We start from the raw sequence: 18,788 nt of genomic DNA on the forward strand, positions 1-18,788 counted from the left end.
GGGCGCATTTCATGTCTGCGTCAGACGAAAATGTGGCTTTGACAATACAGGTACTTATTTACATGCAAACACTCTCGAACTTGAAACATGCAAAATTCGTGGACTAACTCAGAAGTATGAAGCTACCAGATGTCTTGATATACTCGAACATTTGTGCTGAGATTAGGACTAGTCGTACAGTTACCTGAATCACAGTTTCACCTTGGATGAGGTCCCAGGACGTGCCAAGAGGTTTGGAGGTTCTAACTCCCTTCCGCCGGTATACCTCTGGAAGTAGTCAGTGGCCCACACGGTGGAAGCATGGGAAACCGAGATTGAGGAGAAGGGTACACGGGAAGGGAGTGAACGCCACGAAGTGCCTTTGGGCGTGATGTCACTTATCCCGGTCCTGACATAGAGCTGTTGTGAACAAACGCTCCGCTGTGAGTGGTGACACACAAACACACACGCACGCAGATGTACATATTCACAATCTTATTTAAGTATGTGCGTCCGTGCGCAAAAAACGATTTACCACTAGCGCTGCACGTACGGCCATTTTTTAGATACGTCACTTGCAGAAATCTCGGGGTACGTCACCTGACCAGTGTTGTCCAGCATCCACACCACGTTCTGACCGACGTCCAACATCTTCGCCCCGCTCACCCCCGCTGGCAGCTCCACCTGCACCCAATCCCGCGACCCCATGCTGAGCCCCCTCGTCTTACGGGTGGCCTCCCGGTAGTACACGGCCCTCGCGTCGTCTCTAACCCCCCACATCCCACCGTCTCCACACGCCACGTGCTTCATGTGCACCTGGCTGATGCGGGTCCAGTCGTTGCGTTCTAGCTGCATCCAGTTTTCGGCTCGACGTGCTACCACCTGTAGGTGTTAAGGAGACAGCAATCAATGGTCGTCAGATGTAACAAACATCTGTAAGGGAATAGCAACGCACGTAAAACCCGGGTACTTTTACTGTCATGGGAGAGTTTCGACGGATCCCTAGGGCTTGGTAGTCAAAGAGGAACGCTGTCAAACGTGTTTATAACACTTAATAGTTTTTGTTTGCAAAGGAACAGTCAGTGTGTGTGGGAGGGACGCAAATACATTAAACTCTAGTATTTTGTCGCCAGGGGGAAATTGTCCGAAGTGTACTTGAGTATTGTATTTTGTGTATGTGTGTGTGTTCACGCACTTATTGTTAATACCTTCTCGTCGCCAGCATGTATTCCCCAGACACTGAAGGCACCAGCCGAGACTTGCAAGAGACTTCCTTGCAGCGGCACCCAATCCGAACCTGTGGGAACGTCCGGGAGGATTCCAAACCGATAGTAGACGTTGCTGTACTGGTCCACTGCATACACGATTCCTTCTCCGGAAGCAACATGCGCCATAGGGATACTAGAGTGGACTAAGGTCCACCCGTTGCCAGGTGTGTCAGGGTCGCCAAGCGTTCCCTTCCTGTAGTACACCTCGCCCACCCAGGTGGTACCCCACAATCCAGAACTACCCAGGCTGAGCTGCTTGAACTTCAGACCCGTAGTTGGGCTTGGAATGACTGTTGTCTTCCTCTGGAGTCGTGGTGATAAAGATGTTTTGGTAGGAAAGATTGTAGTCTCTGTAGATGATGATGTAGTAGATGATGTCCGTTCTGGTGTGGTTGGAGAGACAGTTGTTGGAAACCTTGTCCACAGTGGGTACGTACTCTCACTCTGGCTTGTGTGTAGAGTCCATCCCAGAGATGAATATGAATTTGTAGAATCAGTCGTCTGCATCGTGGATGATATGTTTGTGGATGATCGACCACGGTATGAACGTGAAGATCGAACCAGCCTTCTGGGTGTTGTCCTTGCAGCCCGATATGAGGTTGTCGAATCAGTCGTCTGCATTGTGGATGACATCATTGTGGATGATCCACCACGGTATGAACCTGGTGATTGAGTCCGCTTTGTGGTTGGTCTCCGTCTATCCCAGTATGATCGCTTTACTTTATTTTGGTGTGAGTTGGATGAGACAATCCTTTCCTCTTCCCGGTCCTCTCCTACAAACTGCAGATGATAGAGCCATTTAGCGTTCAGCATATTCTGTTCTGAGCCACTGCTGAGATAGTGCATATATCTATATGTGTGACAGACAGACAGACAGACAGACAGACAGACAGAAGACAGACAGACAGAATATGACCATAGAACAGTTTGATTATTAATACAACAATGCGACAGTTTGACAAATAATACATCATTACAACAGTTCGACAGTAGGACAAAGGACAGTTTGACAGTAAAGAAATAGAATAAGGCAATATGACAGTTAACAGTAGAACACTACACAGTTTGACAGAGATAGTTGGACAGTCCGAGATTGTAATAGAGCAACTAACTTTGTCCCATGATCTGCCCCCTGGATTCTGCAAGTTGGCGCCACGGCGATACACGGGGTACCCGTCCTCCTTAATGACCCAGATGTGACCCCGATTGCTCATGGTCACGTACTTGGCAAGTTATACCTGTTTTAGAATAACCGATACTTGAAAAACTCATACCTGTTATGGACATGTTATGTTACTGATTAAGAAAATCAGCTCAACAAGCTCCAAACACGTGACCTGATACCAGCATTGTTGTCGCATCCGACGTACCTTTAATTGGCTGCCAGCTGGTGCCTGTCGGGGTGAGAGGGTGATGCCCATGCGAAGTACGGGTACGCCGTCCCCTCGCAGCGCCAGGACGGAGTCGGTGCCTACTGAGACCTGCTGGATGTTTTTTTCCACCTGACCAGGACCAAAATAAACTTTTGCTTATAAATAAACAAAATAAACGTTTGTGCTTGGCAATGTCTCAGATGTTGCTGCGTTGTTATAGCGTTTATATTACATACGCGCTGACCTCGAGTTTCTTACCACAGTTTATTTTTAAAGCATTTAAATGCCTTTTCAAGTAGTTCTCTACCTTAAGTTGTATCCATCGATCAGAGGTCTGACCACCTTAAGAGGTGACAAGACATTCGAGGCCTGTTTCCTTGAAGTTTCACACGAGCAGGCACACACACGCTTGCAAATTTCTACATCTTCAATATCATCTGATTTGGCTTTGGATGTTTGTTTAAAGAAATGTTGTTATCTCTGTATTTCTGTATCATTTCAAAATCTCACTTTGGTCACAACATCGAAGTCGGTGGCCCCTTCCTTTCCATAGCTACCATTGCGGTAATACAGCGCTGTATCAGCCTCGGACACCATCCACACTCCAGCTTGACCCACTTCCACGGACCGGAACTTCTTCCCTGTTGCTGTTCGCCACGCGGTGTCCAACAGAAGGTTTGTCTGCGCATGCGTAGTGGGAACTGTGTACATCACAAGGCCTAGAAGCGTGAACGCAAAGAAGCTGCAGGACAAAGAAATAGCCACTCGCTTTTGAAATGCTAATGTCCCTGAATAGCGATTTATTTGTAGCTATATGGACCTTGTACGGGACAAACGAGTAGCCATTAATTTGAGTAATGATAATATCATGATTAACTCTGCAGCTATGTGGACCTTGTGATACAGGCCGCCAGATTGGAGACCTACTGAAAGGGCCGTAGGGTAGGCTCCACTGGCGTGCCTTCACCATTGCTGTCTCATGTTGTTCTTCCTACGACTGGTCGCAGGTAAAGAGAGAGAATGTGAGATATATATATATGGATCTTTTGAGTGATAGGGGACTTTTGTGTATATAAGCAAGTATGTATAAACACCCACATGGCTGACGTTTGAAGAGTGTGATATAAGGGCTGAGAGAGAGAAGGAATGCAAGGGATGGGCTTCATACTTCCCGTCCATTTTGACTCTGGCGAGGATCGCTGGGTGTCTGGCCTAATGGACGTCCCAATTCTTTCTCCAAACTGTCCTCCTCCACCTTCACCGCACACAGAAAGAATATTTCATGCATGTTTCCATCTTGTAAACCATCATTTTTAAAATTGCAGATTTCTTTGGAGCGTCCGGTCTCGTAGTCTGGAAAGCGAAGGGCTGAATTGAACAAAAAATCCGAGGGGGTGTAGCTCTGAAGCTAAAGTAAGACGTTTCCCCGAGGGCAATATTAGAAACTCGAGGTAAAACTTCTTGCCTCCGTAGTTGGAATGCGATGCCCAGACCATGCAGACATTACTTCAAGTTTTATTTTATGTTCTATATTTTTTTTAACCCCAGGACATATTTACTACCACTTTTTTGTTATACGATACCAAGGGAAAAAAATCTGCGGAGTTTGGACACTGATTTATAACGGAACCAAGACATTTGGAAATAATCTTCATAAATAATTTTCTGAACCCGCCTATTCCTGTCCACTGGAATCGGAGAGTAACGCACACAAGCAGCTACTGAAGAAGACTGAACTCACCTGGAGGCGAGCGATGGGGTCTGAACTTTGCCCAGGTCGAAAGATGTTTTATACAGAGTGAACCATTTTGCCTTACCTGTTAATGAAGGTCGTGAGACAGGTACTAAAGCACAAACGGTAATTAAGCAGCAGGTCGTGTCCATGAAACACAAGGTGATGCATACCTAGAGAGTATTTGATTATGACAGATTCGATTTCCAGACTCGAGATAGACAGCTAGCTGCCTTCAAGATCACGAAATACATAAAAGTCGACTAAAGACCGAAGATCACAGCGGACTTCAATAGAACGAAGGACAACAAAGATATTGCACAGACGCCTATAGACAGGAGTTATGGGCCATAAAAACAAAAAATGTTCTGAAGTCGATAAGCTCTCCCTTCTCGCTTGTCACCATTCATCGCAGACGATAATGAAATAAACAGTTGTTAAAAAAAACCCCTGAAAGTATAAACGATGATAAGGCTGTATTCACATTCTATTTTTAGGATCTGTTTAAAATGAATTTTAAACAAATGTTTTCAGCCAAAACACTCGCAGAAACCTCCTTACACACCAATCACCAGCATTTTAAAATCGTTCATTAAAATGTCTGCAGCATTTCCATCGTAACGGCTGGTACATCAGGGTAACAGCACTCATCCCATCATCATTCTTATCATCATCCTCGCCATAATTACCGTTATATTATCGATGTCATCTACGTCATTAGTGTCATCACCGTAATCTTCTTCAATCTATCGATCTCTTGATTTCTTCGCATGTGTAGAAAGTGTGTTTGTGAAAGAGAGAGAGAGAGCGGGGAGGGGGGCGTGAGAGAAAGGGTTAATTATCTGTCCCTTGACCAGACACGTCGACAGCCGGTCGATTCAACCGTCAGTCGATTCGACCACGACCCATAGTCGATTCGACTAAAGACACAAGGAGTCCATAAACACGAGAGTATGTTTCACCATTTCAGAGTGTTAATGTTCACTTTTCTACTCCTTTTGTACTCCTATCACTAGGCTGTACGACTATCATCATCATCATCATTCATTTTTCCCTTAAGAGCTGACGAATGGGTATAGGCTGGTCTTCTAGTATTTGTTGTCCAGGGAAATGGATGAACGCAGCTGTTGCTCGACAGTTCTGCCTGTCCTGGGGTGGGAGATACTCTCCCCCTCACTACTCGCCAGCACTGTACGATTCAGTCCAGTACACGTGAAGCAGCACAATGAAACCTTATACCTACGCAGTGAAGAAAAACGTGAAGAAAGTCACATCACCACATTCCTGCATATCTGCCATCGCCACCTCATCCGGCTGCATTCCTGTACCTCACCTCATAAACTTTATGCTTTGTTGCTCTCAGGAAGTGTGAGTGGGCGTGTGCATGCACACGTGAGGTTGTATTTGATGAATGTGTGCATGTTTTCACATCGTTGTCAATTTTATTTTAACCCTCGTGCATCATGTTGTCCACCGTCGTTCATATGGCGACAGCCTTTGGGGAGGCGCACAATGATAGAATGCGTTATGTACGTATAGAATGCATTGTATAGCTATAGAGTGAATTCTGTAAGTATAAATGCATTTTATAGCTAGAAAGAGAAAATAAGAGAAAAATTCCCTTCTTGTCGCCCCATACAGGAGAGGCAATTAATGAGGTGTGGTGTGATGACAAGGTCTGGAACCATTGCACATTAAAGTGTGTATCAGATTTAACGTCCTTGTACTTCTATCTGTCGTTGACATCAGTTCCTCAAGCGGAACCATCAACCATGTACAGTCGACACGTCCTCCAGTATGATCAGGTACAACATGGTTGGTAAGCTGCCAAGACACAAGGGACGGTCTCTGTGGTTGAGTTTATTTTGACCTGGGAGGTCGCGTGGTGGAACGACGAAAGACGAGACTGCGGGCAACAAGTTCTCCATCGCGGCCTGTCCTCTGCTGTGAATTGACGGTCGATCCATCCTTTGATGTTCTGACATTATTTGCGCAGTTCCTTAGCCCTCTCGTTAATTGACATCAAATGTACCCCCCCCCCCAACACACACACACACACAGAGAAAACATCAGGTGTCACATCTAAAGAAAAGTATGTCGGAGTCCAGATACGAACCCATGACACCCGATTCTCACTTACGTCGTGATGACAGGCGTTTCCGCCACTGTGACTGTACGTACAACCAATCACCCCGGCCATGGCAGTAGATCCCCCCGCCCCTTCACACGGTGCCACCGACATCTTAGAAAATAAACATTAAAAAAATTCAGGTGCAACCGAAACCAACCAAAGGTAACCTACAAATTTCACCGACACGCCAGTAATAATCCCGAGGATTGGATTCAACAGTGTGCATCACTTTACACGGTGGCCACTGCATGTGAGACAATTCGCTCACCCACCCGGCCTCTTATATGGGTAGACGTTAATTACAACTGCCAGCCTATAACATGCACAGATAGTTTTTCCCCGCGGTCTCACATAACTGCACTCGGCTAACAGTCAGCGACCTGTGGCTCACAGCCGCATGTGAAGAATGTCTAGAATGACGTCACGTGCTCAGTGTCGCCATGTGTCGCAGGGTACAGGCATATTATTGTCACAGAACAAAATGAATCTTCACATTACACGTCCCGCTTCCTCTGCATGCATGATCGCACACCACGAGAAGTAACAGCTAGATTGGTGATATGATCCCATTCCTTAAGGAAAAAAAAAAGTGATTAGCCCGAATTATAATTAAACTGCTTAAAGAAAAATGATGGTTTATTACATTTGGTCACCATGAACCTTTTTAACTGTATTAAAAACTGTCGCAAGCGACTATCTATTTATTATTTATTTTCATCCATTTTTATTTTATTAGCTTTGAATATTTAAGTCGTCTGTCCTTTTGACTTCTGCGAGGTCTTCTCAAGGTCGAGTCGATGTTAATTACCTCGCTACATTAATGACCTTGACCTCTAAGTGCAGAAGTTATCTCTTCTCTCAGCTTCCGGTGGTGAGCAGACGAACAACAGCAAGCTTATCTAGGTTTGTTGGAGTTTTCAATATCGGTCATCTCATTCTTAGTGAATGTTTACATATTCACAGTTTGTTGTAGTGTTCTTATTTATTTTAAAACTGAAAATATAAGCAAAATGTTGAGTTGGTTAGGTGAGGAATTGCGAGTTTTGCAGAGGCTGCTCGAGTTCTCGGTATACACAGGTCTCCTCGACCTCAGTTTTGATTGTACAGCAGTTCTTTGGAGATGCACATTACTAATATGTTATAGTCGGGTTTTTTTATGACAGTTTGTACAAATAAAGACAACAGGAAAAAAATCAAATCATGGGAATGTTTAAAAACCCTCGGTAAACGCTCGACTGTGCGTCTTCATACCTTTTAACTCAGCAGGTTTTTCTTCTTTTATTTGACTCCGAATTTATTAAACTATTTTAATTGGCTTAAATTGTCTAACTGCCCTCAGGGGAATGAGAAATTAAAAAAACGACCCACTCAAAATAGAGGGCTCAGATGGATCTGGGAAGACACATAAGCATACTACTTTTTATATTTTCTTTCCAGTGGAATATGTTCAAACTAATCATACGTTTAGCTGTAAAAATCCAGTCTTTTTGTCTTTAATGTTTGTAGACATACTTTCCATTCACAAAATTATTGTGGCATTTTTTTGTGTGTAGAAATATCTACCCATGAAATGTCTCAGACTTTATGTTCTTTCAAGTGTGTAGAAAATGTCGGCTCTAAGAGAGATAGATCTTATAGCTAGGAAGTCACTAGGAAGAAATTTGAAATTGTTTGTGTTTCATCTTATCTGCATATACTAATAAATGTAAACTGTGTTCAGACTTTTTTCCCTATGAACTTTATACTTTACTTTGTGAAGAATATTTAAAGATATTTAAAGCCAGAATTTTGTGTTCACTGCCAAGAAGATGCAAGTGATACTCATAAGTACATTCTTTGTGGTGACAGGTTGAATCAGCTTGCCAATCATGACAACCATTGGGCAGTCATTTGCGAATCGTTATGATTCGGCTCTTACTCAACTTTGTGGACTAGATGTGGATTCAGGAATACGGCCTTTCCGTATGACACCTATTATTTGCACAATAGGTGAGAGTTAAAAACATTATTTGCAATTTCCCAGGCACATATTTTCACATCTCAGTGTCTTTGCACCTCGAGTTTTTGTTTTCTTATTCAACAGTGATGTGGTTGCCAGATTATACATGCTTGAAGAAACAGTAAACAAATTTAACAGGCAATCGCCACATAAACACTTACTCAGGTGTATACACAAATAAATATGGAAAATAGTAAATTTGTAATAGTTGACATGTTAAGTATTATAAGTTAAGTATGTTAAGTATTATAAGGATATTAATTTTCTTTTAAATTTCCACAGGGCCATCATGTGAGAATATAAAGATCATAGCTGAGATGATTGAAGTTGGGATGAACATATGTCGTCTTAACATGGCACATGGCACTTTTGAGGTGGGACTTCCTAGTTCTCTGTATAAAATGCTGCATTGTTGTGTTAAAATTAATCCTTCTTCATAAGACTCCAATATAGAAAAACAGCCACTTTAATATTAGGATGAGTTTAGTTTGCAATTTTACAATTTGAAGATAGCTGTATTAAACTGGTAGTCGTCTGTCAGTTTGCTATTTTTTTTGCATGCAAGCATATGCATCTTTATGTGTGCAAAGGTTCACATGTGCACAGATAATACACATTTCTTGCTGAAAGTCTTGAAAGCTGTATTTTTTGCAGAAAAAAAGTGATAGGTATAAATTTATTAGAAAGATATGTCTACTTTTTATGCAGTACCATAGTCAGCTGATCAAAAATGTTCGTGAAGCTATGTCTCAAACGCATTCACCTTCACCTGTGGCCATTGCCGTGGAACTTGGAGGTCAGGGTGTACGTTGTGGTTGTTTTCTTCCAGTGAGTATATGCAACTTGGTTTTTTATTTGTCAGATCAGTTTTTGTTCTTAAAACTTCTTTTCATTATGCATTTAGTTTATGTGAATATTCCCATGATTCATTTTGAAGCATAACAAATATTTACAAGCTGTGGTATTGCATTCTACAATCATTCTAAATAAAAACCCAACAAAACATATACATTCAGTGAATGCACTTAATATTTTGTTGTTGTTGAATTGGATTTATGCAGATAAAGCCAAAAAAAAAAGTTCTTGCAATGTTTCGCCCCCAAAAAAAGGTGTGAAAATAGTTTGGGAATTGTTTTAAATACTTCTCTGCTTTCAGTGTTTCCTATTGCAAAGAAATCCGTATAAATCACATAAGAATATTTTAAATTATGTACACAAAATTTAGGTCTGTTAACAAAAAAATGTGGCTTTAGGAGTCTGAAAACGTAAAACAGTTAGGTTGGTGGTCTCACTGCACAAAACATTGCTTAAAAAAACTGGACATGACAGGTGAAAGTTGCTCTTTCATCTTTGTTACCAACTGTTTAGTGACACACTTTCACGTGCATATAAAAACATGATGTCAAGGATAGAAGTTACTATAATAAGAAATATGTATTGCTATGCACTTTTTTCTTGCAACTAGTCAACAGACCTATTTTTATTATTTACTAGGAGTTGTGGGCTAAAATCTCAAACAATTTCAACTGAGGGTTTGAAAACTGTCCTTCCCTCCCTCCATTTTAATTGATAGGAATCCTGACTAATCCACTTGTATTTATGATCAATGGTTTAATGCAATTTAATTTTGGTTTGCCATGAATTGTAGTTATTAAGCCAGCCTGACACAGATATGTCACAGAAGCTTTGTTTTTCTCAGGAACTTGGAGAAGAAGTCAAGTTCAAAAAGGGAGATGTGGTAATTCTGACAAATGAGAAAGAATTACAAGATAAATGTGATCGCTCAGTGCTTTATATCAACAGCCAGTATTATTTGAATCTGGCCAAAATTGGCCACAAAATCTGGGTTGGAGATGGCCTCCTTTCCTTCGTTGTCAAAGAAAAGTGTATGTTTTTTTTATGGCTTTTGAATACCTTTGGACTCTCTGTCTTAAAAGTATTATTTATTAATGATGTGACACACAGAACATTAAGAGTAAAATAATAACTGGTACACATTCATTTTTATAAAAGACATTTCATTAGAAGAATGAAATGTATACTAAATATTAACATAAGACATCAAGTAGATAGTTGATTGTTTGCATGAATTTAAGCATGTGAATGTGACAAACAATTTATGCTGATATATATATCTAAGATTAAACATCAAGTTTTCAATAATGTGATTCTTGGTATAGCTTCTGACAGTTGAGCATTGGTAGAATCATGCAGTTGATCCAGTTTATGAATGCTAGTCATCGGTACTTGCAGCATGTTCACGGAGCAGTAATATTTTATTCAGTGAATCATGGCAAGTTACGAGCAGAGGTTGACACAGAAGGAGAAATCAGTAACTTGGACCACTGTATCATCCCCAGGGTGCCCCCAGCCCCCACATGTTGTCTAACTGATTATGACAAGGAGTGCATCAAGTTTGCCCTGGCCCATAATGTGAGTAGCATGAAGTAAATAGCAGGAAATCAAAGAGAATGATAGTTGTTAAAATATTTGTGTTTTACAAGGTAGTGGTAGAAATTAGACTAGCCAGACCATGGCAAATTCATTTAGTTGATTTAAACTATTAATTGCATTTACACTGAATGTTTGCACCTCTTCCAATGTGTAAGGCTAGAATGCTATAAGGGGTTAAAATACAATGTGCCATTTATGGGTGCAACTCCTGCATGATATACTCTGAAATCTTCCATAATCTTTGATAAATTTAATGTTCTCTGTTTTGCAAAGGTCACATTAAGTTCTTTTAGGATAAATGTATACTGTTGGCGGTGTTTTTAAGTAAAAAGAATAATAGAACTTTAGAAGACCAAAGTACTGTAGATTTCATCTTCACAACTTCTGCTAGATTGGATGAGAAAATTATTTGAGATTTCTTCCTTCTTTTCTGTCTTATTTGATTACCTGTTCTTTGTAATCACAAATTACACATTTGACTTAGGAGGAAGAAACTGATCCTTACTGAATAAAATGTAAACTGATGGTCATATTGGTATATCCTACTTTTGCCCGATTCTGCTCAGCTATGAATTAATAATCATTTTATGGAAAAAGTCTTATCTGAGCAGGTTTAGATGCTGTGTTGTCTAGGAAAGTTGTATGATATATTCTGTGGAAGCTAGAAAACGTTTATTATTTATAAGAGCTAAACTGCTGTATGATTGTGAAATCTAGAATGCCTTATGATATAGACTAAGGAATCTAGAATGCTGTGTAATATACTCTAGGGAAACTATATAGTTCCTCATGGTATTTAGAAGCTAGGATGTTGCAGGATGGTGTGTACATTTGTATGTGCAGGTGGATATGATCTTTGCATCCTGGGTTTGGTCTGAGTCCATAATTAAGGAGATCAGGAGCATGCTGGGAGACAAAGGTGCAAAGATGAAAATTATTGCCAACATTGAGAACTACATGGGAGTCAAAAAGTGAGATTTCAGGGTTCACAGGTTGCTTGGCATTACAGAAAGAGTCTTTTAAAAAGACCAGATTATGAAGCAAAGATGAAGAAGAAAACAGCTCAGCTTAAAGACATTTTAGAAAACTGAAGAAAAAAAAGAGTAAATGATAGACTATGAAAGAGAAAAAAATTTATTAAACCTTTGAAAAGATCGTCAAGTGGGATAAAGGTTATGGTGACTACAAGGTGTCATTTACTAGGCATATTTGAGCTTTAAGTTCTGAAATCTTAATGCCAGCTGCTTGCTACAAAGGCATGTAAGTATACTGTCATAGTACTTCATGGAGTCAGACCTGCTTTATCCCTGCTATAAAAACTGCTAGGAAAGCATGTATGAATTGGTCCTTAAGTCAGGTGTTTTATATCTTGAAGACCAATCTTTCATTGCAGACATCAAGGACGTCGTTTTAAAGCTTGCTTAAAATGTATCAGATATTATGTTGATGACTTTCTATAAATAAATTATTTTCTTTATTGTTTGCAATGGTCTGTTGGTAATATTACCAGTTGTATTTATCGTGTGTTGCTTTAAAGTAGATTAATGCATTTGGTCTCTGAAATGTTGCAGCTTCAATGAAATAGTGGAGGCAGCGGATGGTGTGATGGTGGCACGGGGAGACCTTGGAATGGATCTACCTCCAGAGAAAGTGTTTCTGGCTCAGAAGAATATGATTGGCAGGGCGAATGTAGCTGGCAAACCGGTTATCTGTGCTGCCCAAGTACTGGACTTATTAACTGTTTTAATTTTTCAGTCTAATGCTTTGAGATCGGAATACATTTGTAAGGGTTTATTTTACATTGTTGTTATTGAAACACTTTCTTAAGGAAACTGTATTTTAGTATATATGTGTTCAGATGCTAGTTTAAAAAATAGGGAATTTGTGTGATCATCAGGATGTTTAATGTGACTTTTGATGGCCTTCAGATGCTGGACAGTATGGTGAAGAACCCTCGCCCAACTCGAGCAGAGGCTGGTGATGTGGCCAACGCCATTTTAGATGGCGCTGACTGCATAATGTTGTCGAGAGAAACAGCAGCTGGCCGTTACCCTGTTTTAGCTTTGAAGTATGCATGTGCTGTATGTATACTTTTTGTACTTTTGGTAGAATAGGTTCTTTTATTATCCCTTTAATTTTTATCTGTTAATCTCTTTTAAAATTAACTTGTTAGTATATTTTTTTTCCTCATAGGAATTTATGTAATCAGTGTTGCAGAGTTCATCTAAAAGGTAATCTGTAATGAAGTAAATATAAGCAGACTAAGAGTGATTGGTAATTCAGGAGTCAAACTGGCCTTTTTCATAAAGATTTTCTTTTCTTTGTACCGATGTGCAGATTGCACGGGAAGCAGAGATGGCAGTGCATCATGATCGTGTGTATCGCCAGCTAAGAGCATCAACTCCTCTCCCAGTTGACAGCACCCACTGCACGGCCATTTCTGCTGTGGAAGCCTCAATCCGTTGCCAGGCGTCTGCCATTATTGTTGTCACCAATAGTGGAAGGTGCAGTAATAAACGTTGTTCCTGCAGACAATTTTTTTATTTGATGTTGAGTGTTTGCTTATGATTAGAAACTCGACCTTAATTATTCATAATGGTTCAGATATTAGCCACTTTGTATTCTTTTAATTCTTTCCTAGCAGAAGTGAACTTCACAACCGGTGTCCATGTCACACACTGTAATGTGAACAGTATAGTGTCACAAAAACACATTGTGCTGTGCTTAAAGGAATAAATAAATAAGGGAAAAAACTGTTTTAACTTTAAGAAATTGTTCTGCTATGAATTACTTCCCTTAGGGCGCTAAACCAAAAGTAGTCAACCAATGAGGTATTTTGTTATATTTGAAAGTAGGCAAATGAGTTAGTTCTTTAAACACCACATTCGAGATGGTCGTTGGTTACTCAATTTGACATGGGATTTGTATTCCAACAGCCAAAAAGGGCAAGAAATTAGTAATATTGGAAGTCTAATGTATATTCTAATATAATGTTTCATTGTTGGGCACTTTATGTTTATATATGTTGCGTAAATGATTTACAAAAAAATTTCTGCCTTGTAACTTACTCCTACTTTCATGACAAAAGCTCTCCATTGAATACAGTTATCATCTTTCATTTAAATAAAAGAAAATAAAAACTATTTTTCTTAGAAATCACATCACTTAAATGTTTTTAAAAAAGTTCTCTTTAAAATGGTGTGATGACAATGATAGTTGTCTTTTTTGTATGTTAATAGCTGTAAATATTAAACCACATTGTACTTATGCCATCAGTCCAGTTCTAAGCAATGAATTACTATATATGCTTTTCATCTGTATGGAATGAATTAATGTCTTGTTACTTTGAAATAATGTCATGCTAAACATTTTCTTCAGATTTTTAATATTTAAAATATTGTTAATTATCAAAATAGTAACACCAACATAATGGTCGTAATCTTGGGTTTAGGTCAGCTGGAGTGGTTGCCAGGTACCGGCCTCCTTGCCTTATTGTTGCTGTGACAAAAAGTCAGCACACAGTCAAATTGCTTCATCTTCATCGTGGAATCTACCCAGTGCTTCATGATGGTGAGTTTGTCAGAAACATATTGGGGAATTTTACTGCATGCAAAGAAGTGTATCAGTATCAATCTGTTGTATGTTAGTGTTCCATTTTCTGTTCAGACAAGACAAAAGCGGCAGAACCGAAAATGATTTTGTAGACAGCTGGTTTTTTTTTTTTGTGTACCTAGATATGTGGTTTGATAGGATGAATCACATTTGATGGCCACTTGTATTTTTCAGCTGCCAGTTGTGGCGAATGGATTGATGATATTGACTTCCGTATTAATCATGCTCTCATCATCTGCAAGCGCCGGGGTTATGTAAAGGCTGGAGATTACTGTATTCTGGTGACGGGCTCTATGGAAGGCCCTGGCTGGACTAATACAGTCCGCACAATCAGTGTTCCTGACCAAGACACTTTAACTCAGAAATATGTCAACCTTGTCAACCAGACCCATCTAAGTATGTAAATGTGAGTGGCTCATAGGCCATGATCTTTCAGGTTGTTACTTGTTTGGAGATCAAATCATGCTTATTATTGAAATAGCCGAGAGGAACCTTAAATTCTCCTGGATGTTTAAAGACCTGAAATCTTATATGTTTGATGTTAATATTATATATATATATGCTTATGTATTATGTTTGTGTGATTTACAGACCAAGTAATTGATCATAAAGAGAGTTGATGGAAGTTGACTTCTTGGGCAAGTTTCCTTTCCAAGGAAACTGTTGAAAGCATTTATGCTGTTGGGATTATTCCTAATGCAGCCTGCAGAGATGTGTAACTTGCCTAATAATAACCAGATTCAATCAGGGTTTGGAAGTATACAAGTCCAAGCTTTCAGCCTTCAATGCTTTATTTCAGTTGTCAAGTGCCTCCTTTATTGGATAGTGGTTAGTTGAATGCTGAGAAAATAGCATTGAAGGTTTTAGAGGGTTTCATACAGCTTTTGCAAAGCAATTCATTTTTGAAGATTATGATGTAAAATTAGAATGTAGGTTGTTGAAGATTTTTTTGACACATCTTGGGATTAATGCTGCTACATTAATGTAAACGGAATATAATTAATAGAAGATGAACAGTGACATTAAGTGCAGCTGATGAAGTGTAGGTCACATAATAATGAATGGATTATTGTGCTTAGGGAAGTATCTTGCAAAATCAGGTTTTTTAAATGTCTGACTTAATGTGTGAAGCTGCTCAAGTTTTTGGAGGACCATGGTTTTATTTAAGAGATGCCAACCTTGACTTTTTTAAAGTGCACATGTCGACGTATGCTTTGTGTTTAGTATTCTGTTGTGACCGTGTTCTTCTATCATTAATAAACAGATTTTTTTCATTAGCTGTAGACTTGATATTGAGGACAATCATCCTGAAAAACCTTTGCTGAAATTGACCGAAGGCTTAAGAAGCATTTGGTAAAAAAAACCAACAAAAAAACCCAGTTCTTATGCTGTCCTGTGCCTCAAATTTTTCCTATTGCCTGTCGCTGTACTCTTTGGTAAAAAATGTACATGATTCATTGTTTTGGATTTCACAACGAGCACAAGCTGTCATTGTTAAATGGCATACCACTGAACAGATGGCTCAGCAGCTTCGGAAGTAACATTTTGCTTTGGGACCACAAGCCCGACTCTGTTCAATATTGTGGAAGTCATTCTTTTATAAATTACAGTGTAGGGCCATTAAGCCGCTGTCCAGTAATCCGCGCATTCGCTTAAGCTGCATAAAATGCTTGGATCCCAATTTTGTGGCACCACGAATCATACGGAGCTGGACATGGCCTCTCAAACACTCGAGACGGGTGTTGACAGCTGTCATTGTGGCATTTCAAATGTCCGTGATTGACATGCTATGCACTATCACGGATTAAATATTTAAGTGCTGGGTTACAACTTCAAAAAGGTATTTCCAGAAGATTAGTCTTTTATTTATCATAACACAATAAAATAACTTACAATGAAATTAAATATTAATCTGTTTTATTCACGCTGAGTGTCAGCATTATTCTGACCCTCAAATGATTCACACCTTATAATGCTACAAAGTTAAGAGAAAGGATTGTGAAATAAAAACCATTAATTTTTTTGCATTATTTACTGTAATTTATGCATTATTAACAAATATTTAAGCCGTGGTTAAGCAATTTGGACCCCAGTCACCGCCGCTTAATGGCCATATTCTATAAATGGTGGGGACATGTTTTTCCACATCATCTTGTTGCTGGCTGTTTTCTTCCCAACTGCTTGTGTAAAGAACTGTGGAGAAATGGAAGCGGTGACAAATGGCTGTAGTATGCTTGTTCATGCATTCCTTGCAAAAGTTTTCTTTGCTGGATTTTTAAAATGACTTCAACATGGACACATTTCATTGACTCCATTGACATTTGCTTGATCTGAAGATCTGAAAACTAATCTACAGGCTATTGCTTGACTGTTTATTTTTAATTGGATTTTCGTTAAGAGTGTTGTCAGTTAAGACTGGTGGAGATGGTATTTGAGGGTCAGGTTGTTGAAACAATAATGGTGGTTGAAAAAAGTTGGTATGAGACTACGCAAGTGGACTGGTGCATATGTGTGTGTGCTTTGCAGAGGTCATGAACAATATAATCTGTTGGCCATGTTAATTATCGTTTCCATGTTATATTGTGTTCAAGATATTAAAACAGTCTTTCAGACGTTGATCTTGGATGTTTGTTTTCTACCCTTGTATCTGTACAAGATGGCTAAAGTTAACCTGGTAAAATAAAGGGAAAGCAAAGGGCTATGTGACTTGTACTACCTGCGAGAGGACTTGTACTACCAGTGAGAGGACATGCACTACCTGTGAGAGGTAGACGTTCGACACCAGGGCTCCGGTGCATAGGCGGTCTTAACTCGAGTTAAGACCGCAGTTAAGCCAAGCACGCTGTCTTAACCTAAGACGCCTGCTAAGCGCGGTGCATGGGCGGTCTCAACTCGCTAAGCAAGCGGTCTTAGTCTTAAAATTTGAGACTGGTCCCCCCAGGCTTAACTCCTTGCTTACCGCGACACCTGCTTACGCATGACCGTACGCGGCTTTCGTATAACAGTGGCGCTTTGATCGTGTTGTTTACTGATTTGCTCTGCGTATAATTGACAGATACAGATTTTTCACTACTTCAGGGATCATCAAATCAAATTGAAATGACTGACGTCGATTTGTTTCATCGTTTCGATTTCTCAGCGAACAAACAGTGGAAAATGATTTCGACCATCATTTTCAAGAAAAAGGCCGATCTATTCGCCTTGCTGCAGGAAATAAGACTACAGTCACCACCACTATATAATATATAAAAAATAGGTGTAATTGACAGCATTACGTTAAAAATATTTAATAATGTTAGCATGACTTCAAAATATAATTACATAATAAAACAATGGCTAATAACTTAAGACGGTGTTGACGACATGGGGTGAGTTTTCCTTTTGTTGATTATTATTGCTGGCTCTCAGGTAAACTGATGACCACAAAACCAATACATTTTTGGAAAGGATAAACTTGAACTTCGCAATAAAAAGTAATAAAATTTCTACTCCTCTGGTGACAGCATAATCCAAGAAAATTCAGTTTGCTATACCTTGGCTCATATGAGCAGGAGCCAATTCTGGCCCATCCACTGTGCTCCAAGTATTGTTTTAAGAGTATTATTAACATTAACATTATTTAAAAAAATTGATTCATTGTATTTAAGTAAAACACAGAATAAAGTAGAGAGCACCCAGAAACTCAGATATAGTTTGATTTAATACATGTTTATAATTTGACAGGCAGTTCCTTGCAGTATGTCTCAGTTGTAAGCATGTGGCTCAAAGGTAAATATCATAATAGGTTAATGTTCACATCGTCCTTTTTAACTAAAAATGGACAGTTTCGTTGAGATGTGAGTACTAAATATATAAATCATTGGGGGTCATAATTTCCTGTCTTTTGCAGGTATGGTGCATTACAATTTTATGCAACAAGGCATAATGCAAGTTGTAGTGGCTGAACTTTGCCATTGACGTGGGATGAATATGGAGACAGTAGCTACCCGCTGACTGATTGGCTTAGTATCCCTTTTTTTTAAAATGCAGACACTAGAGCCAAGAAAAAGTTCAACTGTGCCACAGCTCAACAAGTGACACCATTAAGAGAACCAATGATGTTCTCAAAAATTGGTTCCATTTTCTTCAGAAACAACTACTTTACTCCATGTGTAATATATTGCACCCTTTTGTTTGCATCATGGTTTAGAAATACATAAACTCCTCCCCTTTAATATCCAGTGCTCCAAATATATGTGTG

At 39.5% G+C, this 18,788-nt stretch overlaps 2 protein-coding genes across 6 annotated transcripts in view; one reads left to right on the forward strand and one right to left on the reverse strand.

The window, feature by feature from the left end:
- Positions 1-18,788, reverse strand: part of LOC112558049 — a 45,246-nt gene that overhangs the window by 1,690 nt on the left and 24,768 nt on the right. The window contains exons 1-7 of one of the 5 annotated variants that reach the window (XM_025228236.1): positions 3,789-3,877; positions 3,131-3,301; positions 2,618-2,749; positions 2,360-2,485; positions 1,188-2,027; positions 580-861; positions 185-399 (exon numbers count right to left, since the gene is read on the reverse strand). In XM_025228236.1, the coding sequence (XP_025084021.1) occupies positions 190-399; positions 580-861; positions 1,188-2,027; positions 2,360-2,461 (1,434 nt within the window). In that variant the 5' untranslated portion in view covers positions 2,462-2,485; positions 2,618-2,749; positions 3,131-3,301; positions 3,789-3,877 and the 3' untranslated portion in view covers positions 185-189. Of the gene's footprint in view, positions 1-184; positions 400-579; positions 862-1,187; positions 2,028-2,359; positions 2,486-2,617; positions 2,750-3,130; positions 3,363-3,788; positions 3,878-18,788 lie in introns of those variants that run through there. The other 4 variants (XM_025228234.1, XM_025228232.1, XM_025228233.1 and 1 more) reach the window with 4 other exon arrangements.
- On the forward strand, positions 7,290-17,164 carry LOC112558048 (pyruvate kinase PKM-like). The gene is made up of 13 exons (XM_025228231.1): positions 7,290-7,386; positions 8,332-8,472; positions 8,765-8,856; positions 9,191-9,310; positions 10,182-10,368; positions 10,767-10,915; positions 11,780-11,907; positions 12,508-12,658; positions 12,865-13,017; positions 13,274-13,440; positions 14,388-14,506; positions 14,723-14,944; positions 15,140-17,164. The coding sequence occupies exons 2-13, from the start codon at positions 8,352-8,354 to the stop codon at positions 15,166-15,168; spliced, it is 1,638 nt and encodes a 545-aa protein (XP_025084016.1). The 5' UTR covers positions 7,290-7,386; positions 8,332-8,351; the 3' UTR covers positions 15,169-17,164.

The sequence above is a fragment of the Pomacea canaliculata genome, linkage group LG2 (genome assembly GCF_003073045.1).
Source record: "Pomacea canaliculata isolate SZHN2017 linkage group LG2, ASM307304v1, whole genome shotgun sequence".
Taxonomy (NCBI): domain Eukaryota; kingdom Metazoa; phylum Mollusca; class Gastropoda; order Architaenioglossa; family Ampullariidae; genus Pomacea; species Pomacea canaliculata.